The sequence below is a fragment of the Stylophora pistillata genome, chromosome 10, assembly GCF_964205215.1.
Source record: "Stylophora pistillata chromosome 10, jaStyPist1.2, whole genome shotgun sequence".
Lineage (NCBI taxonomy): Eukaryota > Metazoa > Cnidaria > Anthozoa > Scleractinia > Pocilloporidae > Stylophora > Stylophora pistillata.
The window spans coordinates 28,488,745-28,508,323 of NC_142528.1; the positions used below are offsets into that span (position 1 = coordinate 28,488,745).

General features: G+C 39.9%; 1 protein-coding gene across 6 annotated transcripts; it reads left to right on the forward strand.

The window, feature by feature from the left end:
* Positions 1 to 1,935: 1,935 nt before the first annotated feature.
* On the forward strand, positions 1,936 to 18,625 carry LOC148722553 (kinesin-like protein KIFC3). 6 transcript variants are annotated; one of them, XM_088737075.1, is made up of 4 exons: positions 15,966 to 16,075; positions 16,553 to 16,677; positions 16,855 to 17,133; positions 17,453 to 18,625. In XM_088737075.1, exons 2-4 carry the CDS (start codon positions 16,636 to 16,638, stop codon positions 17,786 to 17,788), a joined length of 657 nt encoding a protein of 218 aa, XP_088593201.1. In that variant the 5' UTR covers positions 15,966 to 16,075; positions 16,553 to 16,635; the 3' UTR covers positions 17,789 to 18,625. The 6 variants fall into 6 exon arrangements, 4 of the variants coding, with proteins under 4 accessions (XP_088593203.1, XP_088593205.1, XP_088593201.1 ...); XM_088737076.1 differs by lacking the exon at positions 15,966 to 16,075 and adding an exon at positions 16,186 to 16,423; XR_015992819.1 differs by lacking the exons at positions 15,966 to 16,075; positions 16,553 to 16,677; positions 16,855 to 17,133; positions 17,453 to 18,625 and adding exons at positions 2,072 to 2,193; positions 3,795 to 5,247; positions 12,661 to 12,773.
* The last annotated feature ends 954 nt before the right edge of the window (positions 18,626 to 19,579 follow it).

Here is a 19,579-nt window from a genome sequence, read left to right on the forward strand (position 1 = left end):
CATTAGAGGTGGCTAACGCCAAAAAGGCAGAGAATGAGATCAAACTGTCCACAATCCGCGAGCAGTGTAAGCGGGACTTGAGAAGAGAGATGGAAGAGGAAATGCGGGAAAACGAAACGGGATTACCAGAGACACTTTGACGACAAGGATAGGAGTGTAGAGGAGATTAAGCATGAGAAAGAAAACGTAGAAAGAGAACTTGCTGCTGAAAAAAGCGACTCTTCAAAAGCAGATCCCTCTTCTTCGGTGAGAATAAAGTTTATGGGTTTCATTTTGTATCCCTGTTGACTCTGTTTACACTCATCAGTGCTCATCGGCTTCCCATCCCCTTTCCCCCTTCCTCTGGGGCCGCTACTCAGGCTAAGTTGCTTTGTTCGAGTGCCCATTAAATGCTGAATTTAAATCTCTTCGCAGGACGAGACAGAGTAACTCAAAGTAGAGTCAAAAAAGAGAAAACTCTTCCAAGACTTGCAAGATAGCGTTGCAGGTATAAAGTTTTGTGAAGTTCTGATGCAATCTCGAACCATGGACATTTCCTAATTCGTACAGGCGTGCCTCTTTATCGAGCTTTGAAGTGTATATCTCTTTTTCAGGTGAAGACAATGAAAAGGGCACATCACCAACGTTAACTCAACCCTCCGCGAAAAAGAGAAAAAAGCTGTTTAAGAAACCTGCGATGCCGGCATATTTGTCTCTGGCAAAACAGGTACAATGATCCCCGTGAGGCACAAATCCATCCAGTTTGAAATCAGACGTTTTTTCTGCCACAAAGAGTTTTGGTGTAGCTCACTTTATATTTAATCTTTTGATACCTTTAGGGATGTCGTGGAGCAAAAACAGAGCAAGACTCCACAAGAACCATAATTGCCAGACGACTGCGTCCGCGAGCTGTGAAATATAACTATAACTATTAAGTCAATTGCAAGTTAGCGCAGAAATAAAGTGACACTTTTTCACTTGAGAATAGCAAAGCATGAAAAAACATTTAAGTTGTGTAATGTTATCATAAAGCTGCCGTAAAGATCTACTTTACACAGCTTTACACCACATTTACATTTCGTAAAGGCACGCTTTACACGGCCATTACGCACTGACGTAAAGCTGGAGTAATGAGACTTATTTAAGAGACCTTTACGCACGGCGTAAAGTTGGTGTATAATAGAGATTTACGCTGCCTTTAGTTGGCGTAAGATCAAACTGTCCACAAACCGCGAGCAGTGTAAGCAGGATTTGAGAAGAGAGATGGAAGAGGAACTGCGGGAAAACGAAACGGGATTACCAGAGACAACTTGACGACAAGGATAGGAGTGTGTAGGAGATTAAGCATGAGAAAGAAAACGTAGAAAGAGAACTTGCTGCTGAAAGAAGCGACTCTTCAAAAGCAGATCCATCTTCTTCGGTGAGAATAAAGTTTATGGGCTTCATTTTGTATCCGTGTTGACTCTGTTTACACTCATCAGTGCTAGTGGTGCTGTGGGTGTTCGAAACTAAATTAAGTCTTTTTTTTTTATTCTAACGCTTATTTGTTACTTTTCCTTCTTTTAACTTGTATGAAGAAAAGAGACATTATATCAGTTTAAGATCATTTTGCAGTTATTATTGCGAAAGCTGTTTCACAACTTCGACCTAAGAAGCTGGTAGCAAGACCTTAAAACTGTTTATTTGTTTGTTTCTTTAGGACCCTGATGTAGCAGACAAGGCGAGTCCGACAACGGCTTCTTCAAGACCAGGAAAGAAATCCTTCAAGGAGAACAGCAGTGACATACCTTTGGCTCAGGTAGACATTGACGAGCCAGTTCATTCCTGGTTTAATGTTGACGAAAAGTTAATCATAACAATTCCCTGACTACGACATTTGACAAAAATACCAACCAAAGATTTCATGAAAGGTCGAGGAATGATTGGGTAAGGAAGGAAGGAATTGATGACAAAGAGAAAGAATTGGTTACGAAGTACAAAAAGGAAATGGCGCTGAGGAAAAAGCTACACAACGAACTAGTGGAATTGAAAGGCAACATTAGAGTATATTGCAGGGTAAGGCCTGTGATCAAAGAAGACGGAGGAGGAAAAATGGCTGCCAATGTTGTTTCTTTTGACGAAGATGACGATGGTGTTCTTGGTGTTTTCTCCAAAGGATCAACAAAACTGTTCGAGATGGACAAGGTGTTCACATCAGAGTCCACTCAACAGCAGGTAATTTTTTTTTTGTTATGCCAGTAGATGTTGTATTTGATGAGTCGGACGTGACATCATGCGTTCGGGCTTTAATTTTTTAATGCAAACCTCGCGCTAGCGAACAGTAACTGATGCAAAAGAAGGCAGTGATGGTGTTTCCTTCATCAATGCACCAGTTTAGCAGCCAAATCTCGGAGCAAACTTTCATTTAAAGGAGCTTTGAGACAGTTGTGTGTACTGGAAAATATTGCTTGAAAATATTTTTGTTCGTCATTTGCGACCCGTACTAAATCCTCGCTGTACTTAATAATGTGTGATTCATGTTTGTTTACTATTACCATGTAAGTATTTTTATCAAAGTGTGGTAAAGGTTTTGCAATTTCGGTGAACTGCTCTAATGGAGTAGAGATATATTTAGCCTTACTTGCTCCATACTGTGACTCTCAGGATGGCAGGTATGGCAATTATTATTGTTATTATAGTTATATATGTTGTCATCTGTATATTTTCCTCTTTTTTGTAATTATAAATTTAACATGTGACTGTGGTATACCTAAATCTTGTCATTAGTTTGAATGCTATACATGTAGTGCAAATTGTATGTTTATTGTAACCCTAACCCCACAGTTAAACCAATTAATGCTTTACACTGGTATAATAATATCCTGTACTTTGTTGACAGCAGAATAACCTAAAAAATACACCCTTATGTAAACCACATGAAAACGAGGCTCCCTTGCTACATCCAATGTAAACAATCAAAATAATGGATAGTGCAGCTGTGGTTGTTGATGAAAATGTAAATTTACACTGTTCTGTTAACCATTCTGTATACATGGAAATTTTCCTTCATCAATGCACCAGTTTAGCAGCCAAATCTCGGAGCAAACTTTCATTTAAAAGAGCTTTGAGACAGTTGTGTGTACTGGAAAATATTGCCTGAAAATCTTTTGTTCGTCATTTGCGACCCGTACTAAGTCCTCGCTATACTTAATAATGTGTGATTCATGTTTGTTTATTATTAGCATGTAAGTATTTTTATCAAAGTGTGGTAAAGTGTTTGCAATTTCGGTGAACTGCTTTAATGGAGTAGAGATATATTTAGCCTTACTTGCTCCATACCGTGACTCTCAGGATGGCAGGTATGGCAATTATTATTGTTATTATAGTTATATATGTTGTCATCTGTATATTTTCCTCTTTTTTGTAATTATAAATTTAACATGTGACTGTGGTATACCTAAATCTTGTCATTAGTTTGTTTGAATGCTATACATGTAGTACAAATTGTATGTTTATTGTAACCCTAACCCCACAGTTAAACCAATTAGTGCTTTACACTGGTATAATAATATCCTGTACTTTGTTGACAGCAGAATAACCTAAAAAATACACCCTTATCTAAACCACATGAAAACGAGGCTCCCTTGCTACATCCAATGTAAACAATCAAAATAATGGATAGTGCAGCTGTGGCTCTTGATGAAAATGTAAATTTACACTCTTCTGTTAACCATTCTGTATACATGGAAATTTTCATAGAGCAGATTAATGTGTAATATGACAACTCTAACCCTTGCAATATGACAATTCTAAATTTTATTTAATTTTTATTTCAGGTTTCAGTGGTTACTGAAACTCCTTGATTACCTTAAGACCTGGAAAGAAGCACGTAACAACAGACCTGGAAATTTTGACCAGAATGCAAGGAGCAAAATGTTTATCTGGTGGCAAACTCATGAAGGTTTTCAGCTCACAGTCTATTCTGTTATTGAGGCTACGCAATTTCTCCTCCAAGAAGGGGTGGAGTTTGTCTTGACAGAGCGCTTCTGTCAAGATTCTCTAGAGGAATATTTTGGCCATCAGCGCAAGTTAGGCAGACGGAATGATAATCCTGATATTCGAGCATTTGGTTATAATAACAATGCAATCAGAATTCAAAGGCAAGTGTCATGTCAAAGTGGAAATACCCGAGGGAGAAAAGACAGGACCAGAGCCTGGGAGCAAGTCACAGATGACCCCAATTCCACGTAAAAAGAAAGTGATCAGACATTGAACATTATTCAATTTTTTATATTATTATTATTATTATTATTACAAAAAATGACATGAATATTATTTAATTATGAGAGGTTTTTTAATTTCTTTCGCAGCGACGAGAAATTAATGCATGCGATACAACACTCCACTTTCCCCTATATCGAGCAAGACAAATAAAATGACTCACCAAATTTCACGGCACAACTCCCTTTTGAAAATATATTTAAGCCTGTACTTCAACAGGCCAACCATCTATCTAAGTTATATAAAACAGTTTAGTTCTGAACGAAACACACTGCAACGCTGAAAAACTGCGATTTACGAAAAAAAAAGACACTTGTTCACACTGGGAACATACCTTGAGGAAGAAATGGTTTTTCGCATTACATTTACATCGCGTGTATCATTTTGACAACGTCAGACATGTAATGGTTGGTGGAAACTGATTAACCATGCAGGCAGTTGCACGCTTAGCAGCAAAACGTTATTATTAGAAACACTCGGGTAAAATAACAGACGCCCTCCTCTGCGCAAAACTTCGCACTCGTGTTCTAGTACAGGCAATGAACAGAAATTCTCTAATTTTTGACAACTCAGGCGAGATTCGATGTACTTTATGTAAAATTGCAAAACACCTGTTTTTCCGTGAACGTGGCAAAGATACTGCTCAGTTTTTCCTTTGCCCTTAGAGAGACTTAATTAATGTACTGTGTTTTTTTCATTAACTTGTTGTTGACTTAGTCGGCTTCTTGATAGCAGATATACGCCGCACGTAATTCTATTTAATTTGTTTGTTTGTTTGCTTTTCCATGCTTTTCCTTTTTGATCGATGGGTGCGTAAGGAAGTGATGTCCATGCAAAAGACCATCGAAGACAGGAACAAAACAGTCGAAGAACTGGAGCAAAACATTAGGAAAGCATCAGTTAAAAATGAAAAATCCCGAGAACAGATCAGGACACTCGCGAACAAAGTGAAAACGCTTAATGACGAAAAGAGTTCCATGTAAAGAAACCTGCGTCTAGTCTCATCAGGTAGCTGCTGAGAAAGTTTCATTTTTTCAATAATATTGCTTTATATAGAGGATGTTGAGCGATCGCTGAGCAAGAATTGTGACGGCTAGGGTATGCCTGACACAAAAGTTATGTCGAGTTGTACTGTCTGCATTCAGTAAAAACTACCCTAAGCGACCACAGAGAATGTAAAGTCTGTTTGTTTCAAGAGTAAGAGTATGGGAGGTCAAATCAAGACTTCTTCTATGTATATTTGCATGATTTTTATAGTGCAGTTGGACTATAAGGTTTTTCATACACGAGAAGAAAAGAGAGACATCATGTGTTGAACGTAATGCACTTCTCAAATGTGCTTTGGAATCATGTTCTTGTTTTTCGCAGATGCAGGAAAGGACAAAGATGTGATTGCCAACCTGAAAAAAGTGTTAGAAGAGCGAGATATAATATTAGCTGAACAAGGACAGACACTTGACGAACGTCAAGGTGAATTGGAAACTCTTTACACAGAACTGCAAACGTGGCAAGAAAACTGCGCCTTAGCAACCAAGGCGCTGAACATAAAGAAAAAGGGAATTACCAGCTTGAAGAACCAAGCGATGGCTGCTAGTGATGCCATGAAAAATATGTCCAACGAGAACGAAGTTAATGAGCGAAGCGCCTCCAAGCGGATGCAGAACATGGAGAAGGAAATAGCCAGATTGCAGAAATACCCTGCTACTCTGGAGGAAAAGCTGGTAAAGAAGGATGAAGAAATCAGAAAAACGAACGATTCAAGAGAAAACATCATGAAAACCATGCGTCAAACATTAGAGGTGCCTAACGCCAAAAAGGCAGAGAATGAGATCAAACTGTCCACAATCCGCGAGCAGTGTAAGCAGGACTTGAGAAGAGAGATGGAAGAGGAAATGCGGGAAAACGAAACGGGATTACCAGAGACAACTTGACGACAAGGATAGGAGTGTGTAGGAGATTAAGCATGAGAAAGAAAACGTAGAAAGAGAACTTGCTGCTGAAAAAAGCGACTCTTCAAAAGCAGATCCCTCTTCTTCGGTGAGAATAAAGTTTATGGGTTTCATTTTGTATCCCTGTTGACTCTGTTAACACTCATCAGTGCTAGTAGTGCTGTGGGTGTTCGAAACTAAATTAAGTCTTCCTTTTTTATTCTAACGCTCATTTGTTGCTTTTCCTTCTTTTAACTTGTATGAAGGAAAGGGACATTATATCAGTTCAAGATCATTTTGCAGTTATTATTGCGAAAGCTGTTTCACAACTTCGACCTAAGGAGCTGGTAGCAAGACCTTAAAACTGTTTATTTGTTTGTTTCTTTAGGACCCTGATGTAGCAGACAAGGCGAATCCGACAACGGCTCCTTCAAGATCAGCAAAGAAATCCTTCAAGGGGAACAGCAGTGACATACCATTGGCTCAGGTAGATCTTGACGAGCCAGTTCATTCCTGGTTTAATGTTGACGAAAAGTTAATCATAACAATTCCCTGACTGACATTTGACAAAAATACCAATCAAAAATTTCATGGAAGGTCGAGGAATGATTGGGTAAATTAAAATGTCAAGCGACTGGTTTCGATGCGTCCTTGTCGTTCCTCTCCATGTCGCGAAGGTTTTCTCGCAATCGGTCACCTAGTCCTCTGCCTGTTTCGCCGATGTAAATCTTTTTGCAATAAGAGTGAGTTATGCAATAGATTACATTGGCGGAGGTGCACGGAAACAAGCAACATAGGGCAATCTGCGGTCTTTCCTTACACTTAGGTTGCACGGAAAGCCGCAAAACCCTTGAACAAAAGCTCATCTTTCAAACCAGCAGTCTAAATCCCACAGGTATCAACGAACGCTTTTCATTCCACTAATTTATTCATGTTTTTCTCCTTGCCATGTTCCCACCAATCACGTAGCTCACTTTCTGCCTTTGAAAGCACACACAACCCACAATTCCTCTATTCGCTCCGACGAAGGGCTAAAGCTGGAAACGCCAGTGTTTATAACCGTAACGGTGGCCAATTTACCATTTCAACTGTTGTTGATATATTCAAAGGATTATTCTTATATTATTATTATTATTATAGTAAATTATAGTAAATTTTATAGTAAACTTTTTTACTATTCTTTTGCGTTGAACTTTTGAAGACTTTGCATTTCCTTTCTCAAGAGACTTAAAGTAAGATATAGACTTGCTAAACAGCACATTATAATTTTATTATTCATAGCCATGTAGTTTAGGTTAGTCATATTTTTCCTTAAAAGGAGAATTGTAACTAGCAAGATTTTTTTTATTTTTTTATACACATGTTAGATTCAATAAAGGTCTTTTCTCATTAAAGATATTGCTTAGCTATAGAGTATTTCTCAAATGATTATTAAGATATATTTTTTTTCATACGCGGGATCAATGCTGGCAATCCCGGCCCATCTTACCCGCTCGGCTAGCCAATCACAACACAGGATTCGCTCCTTCTTGCCCACGGTCGCTGCGTGCGATGTAATAAACTCTATTATGTAACCCCGTACGTTGCTTGCTCTGTTTCAGCTCAAAATCGAATGGACGAGAGTACAAAAAACCGAGGACAGTGACGAGGTCTTTACTCCGGGCTCTTCAAGGAGAACGTAAGAGCACACTCCTACTTACTGACTAGCTTTCACAGCTTAGGATAAAAAGTCTCCTTAGGAATGAAACAGTTCAGTCGCTACCGTACGAACTTGGAAAATCCCAAAGTAGTCACTTCGTTTGATTTGTTGTTAGCCACCGTCTCAAAGGATCTTAGTCAACCACGCCTTTGTTTTTGTTTACATACGGGCAAGTGCTGAGAAAGTCGTTCATATTACACTCGTAGCCTGGCAAGAGTCGTGCTGGTCCGTCAACCCTTTTTTACCAAGCGTAAAGAAAGGAGTTGCAAAAAGAGAAGCGTGCTGCATCCTAAGAAAAAATCTCACGCGCTCCACGATTACTAAACACGTACAGTTTTAAAATACGCTTAAACAAAGGAATAGAGGATACCCGTCGAAGTTCCGGAGGAATATATAACTAGGCTATCTGCTCCAGTAGAGAAGGGTCACTTAAAAACAAAGAAAGTAGCACACAGAATAAAACAGAGTCTTTTGTAATGTATTGTCACCCGGCTTTATCTAGCCTCAAGAACCTTCTGACAGGGAAATTGCACCTCTTCCAAAAGGAACAAAATTAATCACATCGCAAAGGAAAGTCATCAAAATGTCTCCTGGTCAGAACTAATCTATGAGAGTAGAAGGTTAAAATCGCTTGCAAATGGCGAATTCAAGCACGCTCGTCAATAGTTCAAGTTCTAACTGGTCGTTTGCTTCCTGTGACCTTGGCACCTAGTGCGAAGCTTGTCAACGCTTTAATGAAGCAAAACATCCCTAAATTGGATATTATAGGTTGACTCTTAATGCTGGGACTATCCTATTTGTCATTCGGCTGGTTAAAGTTTCTCGTCTGCTCCGTGGATTTAGGTCTTCATGTGAAGGAACGCGAGATACCATCGAAGGTCCCTGTTACAAAAAGAACTCTCGAGGAAATTGCGAGAAGCCACTAAAATAACCATCCGGAATAAACCACAGGTATCCAGAGGACTTCCATGACAATTTAAGTCCTCAATATATTTAAAACGCTCAGATGCACTCGGATGAGAGACCACAATGAAAATTTCACTAATTTAGATGACATAGACTAGTAGTTTCAACGTGAAAGTGGGTGCTGGCGTCAGAGCTTGAAGGAAATACTGATAATACGATTTCAAACTGAAACGGTATAGTAAGGGTTGATGTGGCTTTTTAAAAGAGAATTACGATTTTTCCAACTAGTTTTGTTTTAAAGGGCTTTTTGAAACAACAACAGAGCCCTAAATTTTTTATTTGAGTCAAGAAAAGAACGATTACTGTGATTGGAAGCATTTTTGCCTGATCTCCATGAAGTAACTCCATTCGCGAATATTCGGAAAAATTTGCTCGCATGATAGGGCAGCCAAACACATGAAAATCTCTTGTCTTCCTCGAGAGTCATCAGCAAACCGTTCATGATCTTAATGAATACTTCCACAAGCTATTAAGCTCAGACCTAAGATCCTAAATCCTACAATTTTTGGCTTTTTCTCGTTATTGTAAAGAATAGGCTGCTGCCTCGCTAGGGTCCGCCGGAAAAAATGGCGGACTAAGCGAGTAATGTCTTGTGGTTAAGCCAATTCATGCTACCTGAGGTATTCCTCAGTATTGCACTGCGAAACCTGTACTGCGCATAAAAATCACTTAGTCAAGCGAATGAGCTCTCGCAAGTTCTAAGAACATGGTATTGTTTTTTCATTTAGTAGACCGGGTAAAGAGGTTGGATAGCCTTAAGCTCTTGAACGAGCACGGTGACCTTTTTTTATCATTGCGTAATTTTGGTGCACAAATTATCCCTTTAAATTGGAGAACTTTAAAAAAATATAATCGAAGGGAAAAAAGGATTTATCGTAAAAGCCCGAGGATAAACCGCACTTTTTTTCCCCAAAATCGTCGCTAGAAATTGAGGTTGCGGCTTATCGATTCCGCGTTGTTCTAGGATGCCTGTTTCTTATCACTTTAACGGCTGAGTGACAGTTATTTGATCTCGACCAATGAGAATTCTTCATCTATGAGAGATCGGATATTTCGAAGAATCCACGTGGTCGCTTGCAGGCCCCTCCTATCCTCTTCCCAAGCCTCGCTCCGCTCGCCCTCCTATCCCTTCCCCAAGCCTCTCTCCGCTCGGCTCCCCACCCCGTTTCCCCCTCCCCCAAGGGCCACTACGCAGGCTAAAGCAACTGAGAATTCACAACTCCAATATCCATTGACTATTTCTTCATAGAACAAACTGACGCGTGTTAATCAGGTAATAGAATCAGATAACCTTACCGCTGACGACTTTTTTGCGGGTAAAGTCGTCGACTTTGTCGCGGATGTCGTCCGCTTGTTTCTCGCCGATTCTCTTGTGTTCGGGCGACTTCGCCTACGAAAAAATAAGAGAATTGCCCAACTAACGAACGAGCCTTTAAAAAGCTGTAGGGGAGAATAGTCAAGTTGATTCCTCAGAAAGAAGTTATCAAATAAGTTTTTCAAATTTTCTTTAAATGTTTCCCGTGTCGAGTTGTATTGTCTGCATACAGTAAAAACTACCTTAAGCGACCACAGAGAATGTAAAGTCTGTTTGTTTCAAAAGAGTAAGAGGATGGGAGGTCAAATTAAGACTTCTTCTATGTACATTTGCATGATTTTTATAGTGCAGTTGGACTATAAAGGTTTTTCATACACGAGAAGAAAAGAGAGACATCATGTGTTGAACGTAATGCACTTCTCAAATGTGCTTTGGAATCATGTTCTTGTTTTTCGCAGACACTTGACGAACGTCAAGGTGAATTGGAAACTCTTTACACAGAACTGCAAACTTAGCAAGAAAAGTGCGCCTTTGAAACCAATGAGCTGGACATAAAGAAAAAGGGAATTACCAGCTTGAAGAACCAAGCGATGGCTGCTAGTGATGCCGTGAAAAATATGTCCAACGAGAACGAAGTTAATGAGCGAAGCGCCTCCGAGCGGATGCAGAACATGGAGAAGGAAATAGCCAGATTGCAGAAATACCCTGCTACTCTGGAGGAAAAGCTGGTAAAGAAGGATGAGGAAATCAGAAACACGAACGATTCAAGAGAAAACATCATGAAAACCATGCGTCAAACATTAGAGGTGGCTAACGCCAAAAAGGCAGAGAATGAGATCAAACTGTCCACAATCCGCAAGCAGTGTAAGCAGGATTTGAGAAGAGAGATGGAAGAGCAACTGCGGAAAACGAAACGGGATTACCAGAGACAACTTGACGACAAGGATAGGACTATAGAGGAGATTAAGCATGAGAAAGAAAACGTAGAAAGAGAACTTGCTGCTGAAAGAAGCGACTCTTCAAAAACAGATCCCTCTTCTTCGGTGAGAATAAAGTTTATGGGTTTCATTTTGTATCCCTGTTGACTCTGTTTACACTCATCAGTGCTAGTAGTGCTGTGGGTGTTCGAAACTAAATTAAGTCTTCTTTTATTTTATTCTAACGCTCATTTGTTACTTTTCTTCTTTTAACTTGTATGAAGAAAAGGGACATTATATCAGTTCAAGATCATTTTGCAGTTATTATTGCGAAAGCTGTTTCACAATTTCGACCTAAGGAGCTGGTGGCAAGACCTTAAAACTGTTTGTTTATTTGTTTGTTTCTTTTGGACCCTGATGTAGCAGACAAGGCGAATCCGACAACGGCTCCTTCAAGATCAGCAAAGAAATCCTTCAAGGGGAACAGCAGTGACATACCATTGGCTCAGGTAGAGATTAAACCTTTTCCAAACCCACTCGGCAAAATAGCTACAAGATCCTTATTTTTGACGTAGAGCTGTTCCAAAGCTTGGCGCTGATCGTTTATCAGATCGATTCCGCGTTGTTCTAGGATGCCTGTTTTTTATCACTTTAATGGCTGAGTGACAGTTATTTGATCTCGACCAATGAGAATTCTTTATTATTTGTTTTGCATCGTGCACGAGCGCATTTAAAAGTGCATGGTTAGTCATTCTAAGCAACCTAGGGCAAATCTGCGGTCTTTCCTTACAATTAGGTTGCACGGAAAGCCGCAAAACCCTTGAACAAAAGCTCATCTTTCAAACCGGCAGTCTAAATCCCACAGGTATAAACGAACGCTTTTCATTCCACTAATTTATTCATGTTTTTCTCCTTGCCATGTTACCACCAGTCACGTAGCTCCACTTTCTGCCTTTTAAAGGACACACAACCCACAATTCCTCTATTCGCTCCGACGAAGGGCTAACGCTCGAAACGCCAGCTTTTATAACCGTAACGGTGGCCAATTTACCATTTCAACTTTGTTGATATATTCAAATGATTATTATTATATTATCATTATTTTTATTATTATTATTCTAGTAAATTATAGTAAATTTTATAGTAAATTTTTTTACTATTCTTTTGCGTTGAACTTTTGAAGACTTTGCATTTCCTTTGTCAAGAGATTTAAAGTAAGATATAGACTTCCTAAACAGCACATTATAATTTTATTATTCATAGCCATATAACTATGTAGTTTTGGTTAGTGATATTTTTCCTTAAAAGGAGAATTGTAACTAGCAAGATTTTTTTTATTTTTTTATACACATGTTAGATTCAATAAAAGTCTTTTCTCATTAAAGATGTTGCTTAGCTACAGAGTATTCCTCAAATGATTATTATTATTATTTTTTTTTTTTTTCATGCGCGGGATCAATGCTGGCAATCCCGGCCCATCTTACCCGCTCGGCTAGCCAATCACAACACAGGATTCGCTCCTTCTTGCCCACGGTCGCTGCGTGCGATGTAATAAACTCTATTATGTAACCCCGTACGTTGCTTGCTCTGTTTCAGCTCAAAATCGAATGGACGAAAGTACAAAAAACCGAGGACAGTGACGAGGTCTTTACTCCGGGCTCTTCAAGAGAACGTAAGAGCACACTCCTACTTACTGACTAGCTTTCACAAAAGTCTCCTTAGGAATGAAACAGTTCAGTCGCTACCGTACGAACTTGGAAAATCCCAAAGTAGTCACTTCGTTTGATTTGTTGTTAGTCAGCGTCTCAAAGGATCTTAGTCAACCACGCCTTTGTTATTTTTACATACGGGCAAGTGCGGAGAAAGTCGTTCATATTACACTCGTAGCCTGGCAAGAGTCGTGCTGGTCCGTCAACCCTTTTTTACCAAGCGTAAAGAAAGGAGTTGCAGAAAGAGTAGCGTGCTGCATCCTAAGAAAAAATCCCACGCGATCCACGATTACTAAACACGAACAGATTTAAAATACGCTTAAACAAATATTAAATATCTTTAAGGAAGTTTGTAAAACGTTTCTCGATTGCACTCTCGGCCGAAGCGTATACCATATCAACTTGTGATAATGAATCCCAATTATCGAGAACTTCGGTTAGATTACAACCAGTTAAACCAAGAGATTCAAGTTGGAATATTTGATCCTGTATGATGCTTGTAAGTGGAGTTATAACCAACACAACGGGCCGTTCATCATCGTTACCCATACGCTACCAATACGCTACCCATACGCTACGCTACCCATACGCTACGCTACCCATACTCTACCCTACTCATACGCTCTGGAATAATCACTTTTTTATGCCTTTGCACTGATGCATGTCATGCCATGGAAAAAAAAGAAAAAAATGTTACGTATGATGCACGATCCTCGCAGTAGATAGCGCTATTTATGCAATAGCGAAAATCAGACCTGAAAAAAATCAGGCCTGTACGGGACTCGAACCACTGACCTCTGCGATACCAGTGCAGCGCTCTACCAATTGAGCTAACAAGCCAACTGGGAGCAGGCCGTTAAGTTGATTGCACCTTGTTCTTAAGGTTACAAATGAGTGCAACGAGGTTCATTGCTCCAAGGACAGCATACTATGAGAATGATTTTAAACGCAAGCCTGAACCTTGAGCTTACTAACCCTTAAACTCCGAGGACCAGGACAAATATTGTTCTTTCAGAATCGATCCTATATCAAGCAGACCAGGAAGCCGTTACCGGGCAGACAGGCTAGTGATGGGAATAAAGTGTATCTTAGGGAATCATTAGATAATCCAATACCAAATGCTTCAGACTTAATTTCTAAGAATTCTATGGCGCGCAGTTAAGAGAATTACTATTGAGATCTGGGAGTGAAAGGGGGTGAGAGGGCAACAGGACTCGGTAATCGTTTCCATATTTTCCGCCAGTGTTGATTAAGCTCCAAATTGAGGCTAAATAATCATCCTGTCATACGTTTTAGTCATGTCAAAAATTGACCAAATTGTCATTGACCAAATCAAGAAATCTTGTTAGGATACCAACGAACCCTTTTTTTGTTTACATACGGGCAAGTGCGGAGAAAGTCGTTCATATTACACTCGTTGCCTGGCAAGAGTCGTGCTGGTCCGTCAACCCTTTTTTACCAAGCGTAAAGAAAGGAGTTGCAGAAAGAGTATCGTACTGCATCCTAAGAAAAAAGGCTAGGGTATGCCTGACACAAAAGTTATGTCGAGTTGTACTGTCTGCATTCAGTAAAAACTACTTTAACCGACCACAGAGAATGTAAAGTCTGTTTGTTTCAAAAGAGTAAGAGGATGAGAGGTCAAATTAAGACTTCGTCTATGTACATTTGCATGATTTTTATAGTGCAGTTGGACTATAAAGGTTTTTCATACACGAGAAGAAAAGAGAGACATCATGTGTTGAACGTAATGCACTTCTCAAATGCGCTTTGGAATCATGTTCTTGTTTTTCGCAGATACAGGAAAGGACAAAGATGTGATTGCCAACCTAAAAAAAGTGTTAGAAGAGCGAGATATAATATTAGCTGAACAAGGACAGGCACTTGACGAACGTCAAGGTGAATTGGAAACTCTTTACACAGAACTGCAAACTTGGCAAGAAAAGTGCGCTTAGCAACCAAGGCGCTGGACATAAAGAAAAAGGGAATTACCAGCTTGGAGAACCAAGCGATGGCTACTAGTGATGCCATGAAAAATATGTCCAACGAGAACGAAGTTAATGAGCAAAGCGCCTCCGAGCGGATGCAGAACATGAAGAAGGAAGTAGCCATATTGCAGAAATAGCGTGCTACTCTTGAGGAGTTGGCTAAAGCCAGAAAGAGTAGCCTAACGCCAAAAAGGCAGAGAATGAGATCAAACTGTCCACAATCCGCGAGCAGTGTAAGCACGATTTGAGAAGAGAGATGGAAGAGGAACTGCGGGAAAACGAAACGGGATTACCAGAGACACTTTAACGACAAGGATAGGAATGTAGAGGAGATTAAGCATGAGAAAGAAAACGTAGAAAGAGAACTTGCTGCTGAAAAAAGCGACTCTTTAAAAGCAGATCCCTCTTCTTCTTCTTACTAGGTTAGCTTCTGACCCAGAGTCATGCTTTTGTTTATATCTGCCTTACCGCTATTATTTCGGCGCCTCTTGTGGAAGAGAACGCGTAGAACAGTATACGGTATATTCATACCGTTAGAACAGTCTATTGTATATTCATACGGCTGCCAGCAAGTTCTCTGTTGCTCGCGTACTTTTAGAGGCAGCTGCGTAAGTATTGAGTAGTGTGGAATCCGCATGAGAAACTCAATTTTCTTTGTTTCACGTTCGTTGCAAATAACTGAACAGTGATCGCAGCCTTTCAAGTTTTCATTTGGACAAAAAAAGACGACTTTTGACACCTGCTCTTTCCTTCAAAGGTAACGCGCGAAAAATAAAACGTCAAAGAGGTCCTTTGAGAATTAGTTCGTGCGGTTAAAATTTCACGTGCGACTGCGCGCAGTACATTTAAAAGTCAAGTACGAGGGTGTAATCAAATATTTCACTGCAAATATTGAACTGCAAGGTTTCAGCGAAAGTTTGTCAGGTAAGTTCTGAAGGCTCCTGGAAAATGTGCGCTCTGTTTGGCAAAGTCGAGTGACAGCTAGAAGCTCATATGCGTTTAGGCATAGTTAGTAGAGGGTGACTGGTTAGGAAAGCCGGCGAACTACAGAGAAGTATGTTATTGTTCTAGATTGACATTTGACCACCTCAACCTCAATACTTACTCAAAGATGCGTGTCACCCTGGCTGCTCAGGTGCTGAGTGCTTCAATGGCTGCAGTGCTCAGGTCATTTGGACCTCCAGAAGCAGAAGGTACAGTAAAGTACTGCGAGATGGTGGATGGGTTTTTCGATTGCCTTAATGTCCGGAGCACCAAACAACACCAAAGCAAAAGAAAACCCTTACTTGCTCCATACCGTGACTCTCAGGATGGCAGGTATGGCAATTATTATCGTTATGATAGTTATATATGTTGTCATCTGTATATTTTCCTTTTTTTTTTAATTATAAATTTAACATGTGACTGTGGTATACCTACATCTTGTCATTAGTTTGTTTGAATGCTATACATGTAGTGCAAATTGTATGTTTATTGTAACCCTAACCCCACAGTTAAACCAATTAGTGCTTTACACTGGTATAATAATATCCTGTACTTTGTTGACAGCAGAATAACCTTAAAAATACACCCTTATGTAAACCACATGAAAACGAGGCTCCCTTGCTACATCCAATGTAAACAATCAAAATAATGGATAGTGCAGCTGTGGTTCTTGATGAAAATGTAAATTTACACTGTTCTGTTAACCATTCTGTATACATGGAAATTTTCATAGAGCAGATTAATGTGTAATATGACAACTCTAACCCTTGCAATATGACAATTCTAAATTTTATTTAATTTTTATTTCAGGTTTCAGTGGTTACTGAAACTCCTTGATTACCTTAAGACCTGGAAAGAAGCACGTAACAACAGACCTGGAAATTTCGATCAGAATGCAAGGAGCAAAATGTTTATCTGGTGGCAAACTCACGAAGGTTTTCAGCTCAAAGTCTATTCTGTTATTGAGGCTACGCAATTTCTCCTCCAAGAAGGGGTGGAGTTTGTCTTGACTGAGCGCTTCTGTCAAGATTCTCTAGAGGAATATTTTGGCCATCAGCGCAAGTTAGTGTTTGAGTTTTCGTGTTTGTTTCTATCCTCTCCCTCTCCAACAGATCAACAAATATAAAGCGGATATCGATCAGCTGGGACAAGAATTTCAACAACAGACGAAAGACTTTGAAGAGGAAAAAAGACGACTTGTTGCAGAAGAGCGGGCCAAATGTGGGAGGGAAACCAGCGTTATGCGCTCAAAGCTGAAAAGCGTTACACAGCAGCTGATTTTAATGAAGAACACTTTGGACAATAGAAAGAGAGAACATCAAGATCTAATGATAAACTGTTTAAAACTCGGGACTCGAATTAAACCGGCAATACGCGAGGTGATAAAACAAGTAGGTTTCACTTCCTGTAGCTCGCATGTTTCAAGACACTAAGTACAGTGGAACCTCAATTTACGAAGTGCCAAGGGACTGGGGAAATTGGCTCGTTATATCGAGGTCTCGTGGCATACATTTTACTGTAACTTTAGCCGGGCTGAAGCGGAAGTATCGTTCGTTATACCTAGGACCTCGTTATATAGAGGTTCGTGAAGTCGAGGTTCCACTGTATAGGGTACCTCGTTTACAAAAGGATGGATTTCTCCTGCGAGAATTTCGCGATCTGTTTGCAATTTCAGTTCTGAATGGAACTCCACTTTTGTTTTCCTTACAGATTGTGCAGCGCATCGAAGGAATTGATGACAAAGATAAAGAATTGGTTACGAAGTACAAAAAGGAAATGACGCTGAGGAAAAAGCTCCACAACGAACTGGTGGAATTGAAAGGCAACATTAGAGTATATTGCAGGGTAAGGCCTGTGATCAAAGAAGACGGAGGAGGAAAAATGGCTGCCAATGTTGTTTCTTTTGACGAAGATGACGATGGTGTTCTTGGTGTTTTCTTCCTCAAAGGATCAACAAAACTGTTCGAGATGGACAAGGTGTTCACATCAGAGTCCACTCAACAGCAGGTAATTTTTTTTTGCTATGCCAGTAGATGTTGTATTTGATGAGTCGGACGTGACATCATGCGTTCGGGCTTTAATTTTTTAATGCAAACCTCGCGCTAGCGAACAGTAACTGATGCAAAAGAAGGCAGTGATGGTGTTTCCTTCATCAATGCACCAGTTTAGCAGCCAAATCTCGGAGCAAACTTTCATTTAAAGGAGCTTTGAGACAGTTGTGTGTACTGGAAAATATTGCTTGAAAATCTTTTTGTTCGTCATTTGCGACCCGTACTAAATCCTCGCTATACTTAATAATGTGTGATTCATGTTTGCTTATTTTTAGCATGTAAGTATTTTTATCAAAGTGTGGTAAAGTTTTTGCAATTTCGGTGAACTGCTCTAATGAAGTAGAGATATATTTAGCCAATAGACGCTCTTTTAATCTGCAATCCGCTCTTCTCTCTCCAGGTGTTTGAAGAGGTTAAGGCAGAGGGATAATGATAAGACCAACGATTTTCTTTTTACATTATTCATTAGCTCCTGAGAACACTTTGAATATATGGGAAGAAACCTAGAAAGTTAAAGGTCTTCAGGCGGTGATTATGGATGAAAAAAAGTTAGTTCGAAAATTCCTGTGGGCAAACCGAACCAAGCTGCCTCTCTTCTTCTATCTCTTCTCTTTCAGTACTAGTTTCTGTGCAGCGTCCCATTACACTAGAAAGCGTGTATGTGCTGCTCTTTTTTGATAATGATAAATAAAAACGGTCCGCTTCAGGAAGATTTGAAAGAAATACTAGAATCATTATATTATCATACTCCAAACCTGAACTCTACGGTCGCTACATCGACGACTGTATCGGCGCTACCTCCTCTACCAGAGAGGAACTCACTCAATTCATAACCGCAGTCAATTATTTTCACCCGGCTCTGAAATCATGTACCTGGGAAATTTCTGACAATTCTTTATCCTTTTTAGACATCAAAGTTTCAATTGAAGGCAACGGTTTATGCACTAGTGTGTATGACAAACCTACAGACTCGCATAATTACTTGTTCTATTCGTCTTCGCATCCATCTCACGTTAAGAATTCCATTCCTTTTTCTCAGTTTCTAAGACTTCGTCGTTTATGTGGTGATGACTGATTTCCAGCACAAATCAGAGTCAATGTGCCAGTTTTTCGATAAACGTGGTTACCTTGATTCTGTCGTTCAAGCGGGTTACCACCGCGCCCAACTTATTGATCGACATTCAGCACTACAAACGTCACAAAAGGAATATTCCGACCGCATTCCACTCACTCTCACGTTTCACCCTCCCAACCACTCAATTAAATCCATCATTCTTAAAAACTTTAAATTACTTCAAAACGATCCAGAGACAAGCACTATCTTTTCGCAGCCTCCGCTCATTTCATTCAAACGCGACAAAAACATAGGCAATTTTTTGGTCAGAAGTTCTTTTCAGACTAATGACCAACCAGGCACTTTTAAATGCGCTCGTGCACGATGCAAAACGTGTCCTTCCATTCACAAAACTGATAAAATATCGGGACCCAAACGATCCATTAAAATCACCGCTCACTTCACGGGCACCTCCGCCAATGTAATCTATTGCATAACTTGCACCTATTGCAAAAAGATATACATAGGCGAAACAGGCAGAAGACTAAAACCAAGGCGCTGGACATAAAGAAAAAGGGAATTACCAGCTTGAAGAACCAAGCGATGGCTGCTAGTGATGCCGTGAAAAATATGTCCAACGAGAACGAAGTTAATGAGCGAAGCGCCTCCGAGCGGATGCAGAACATGGAGAAGGAAATAGCCAGATTGCAGAAATACCCTGCTACTCTGGAG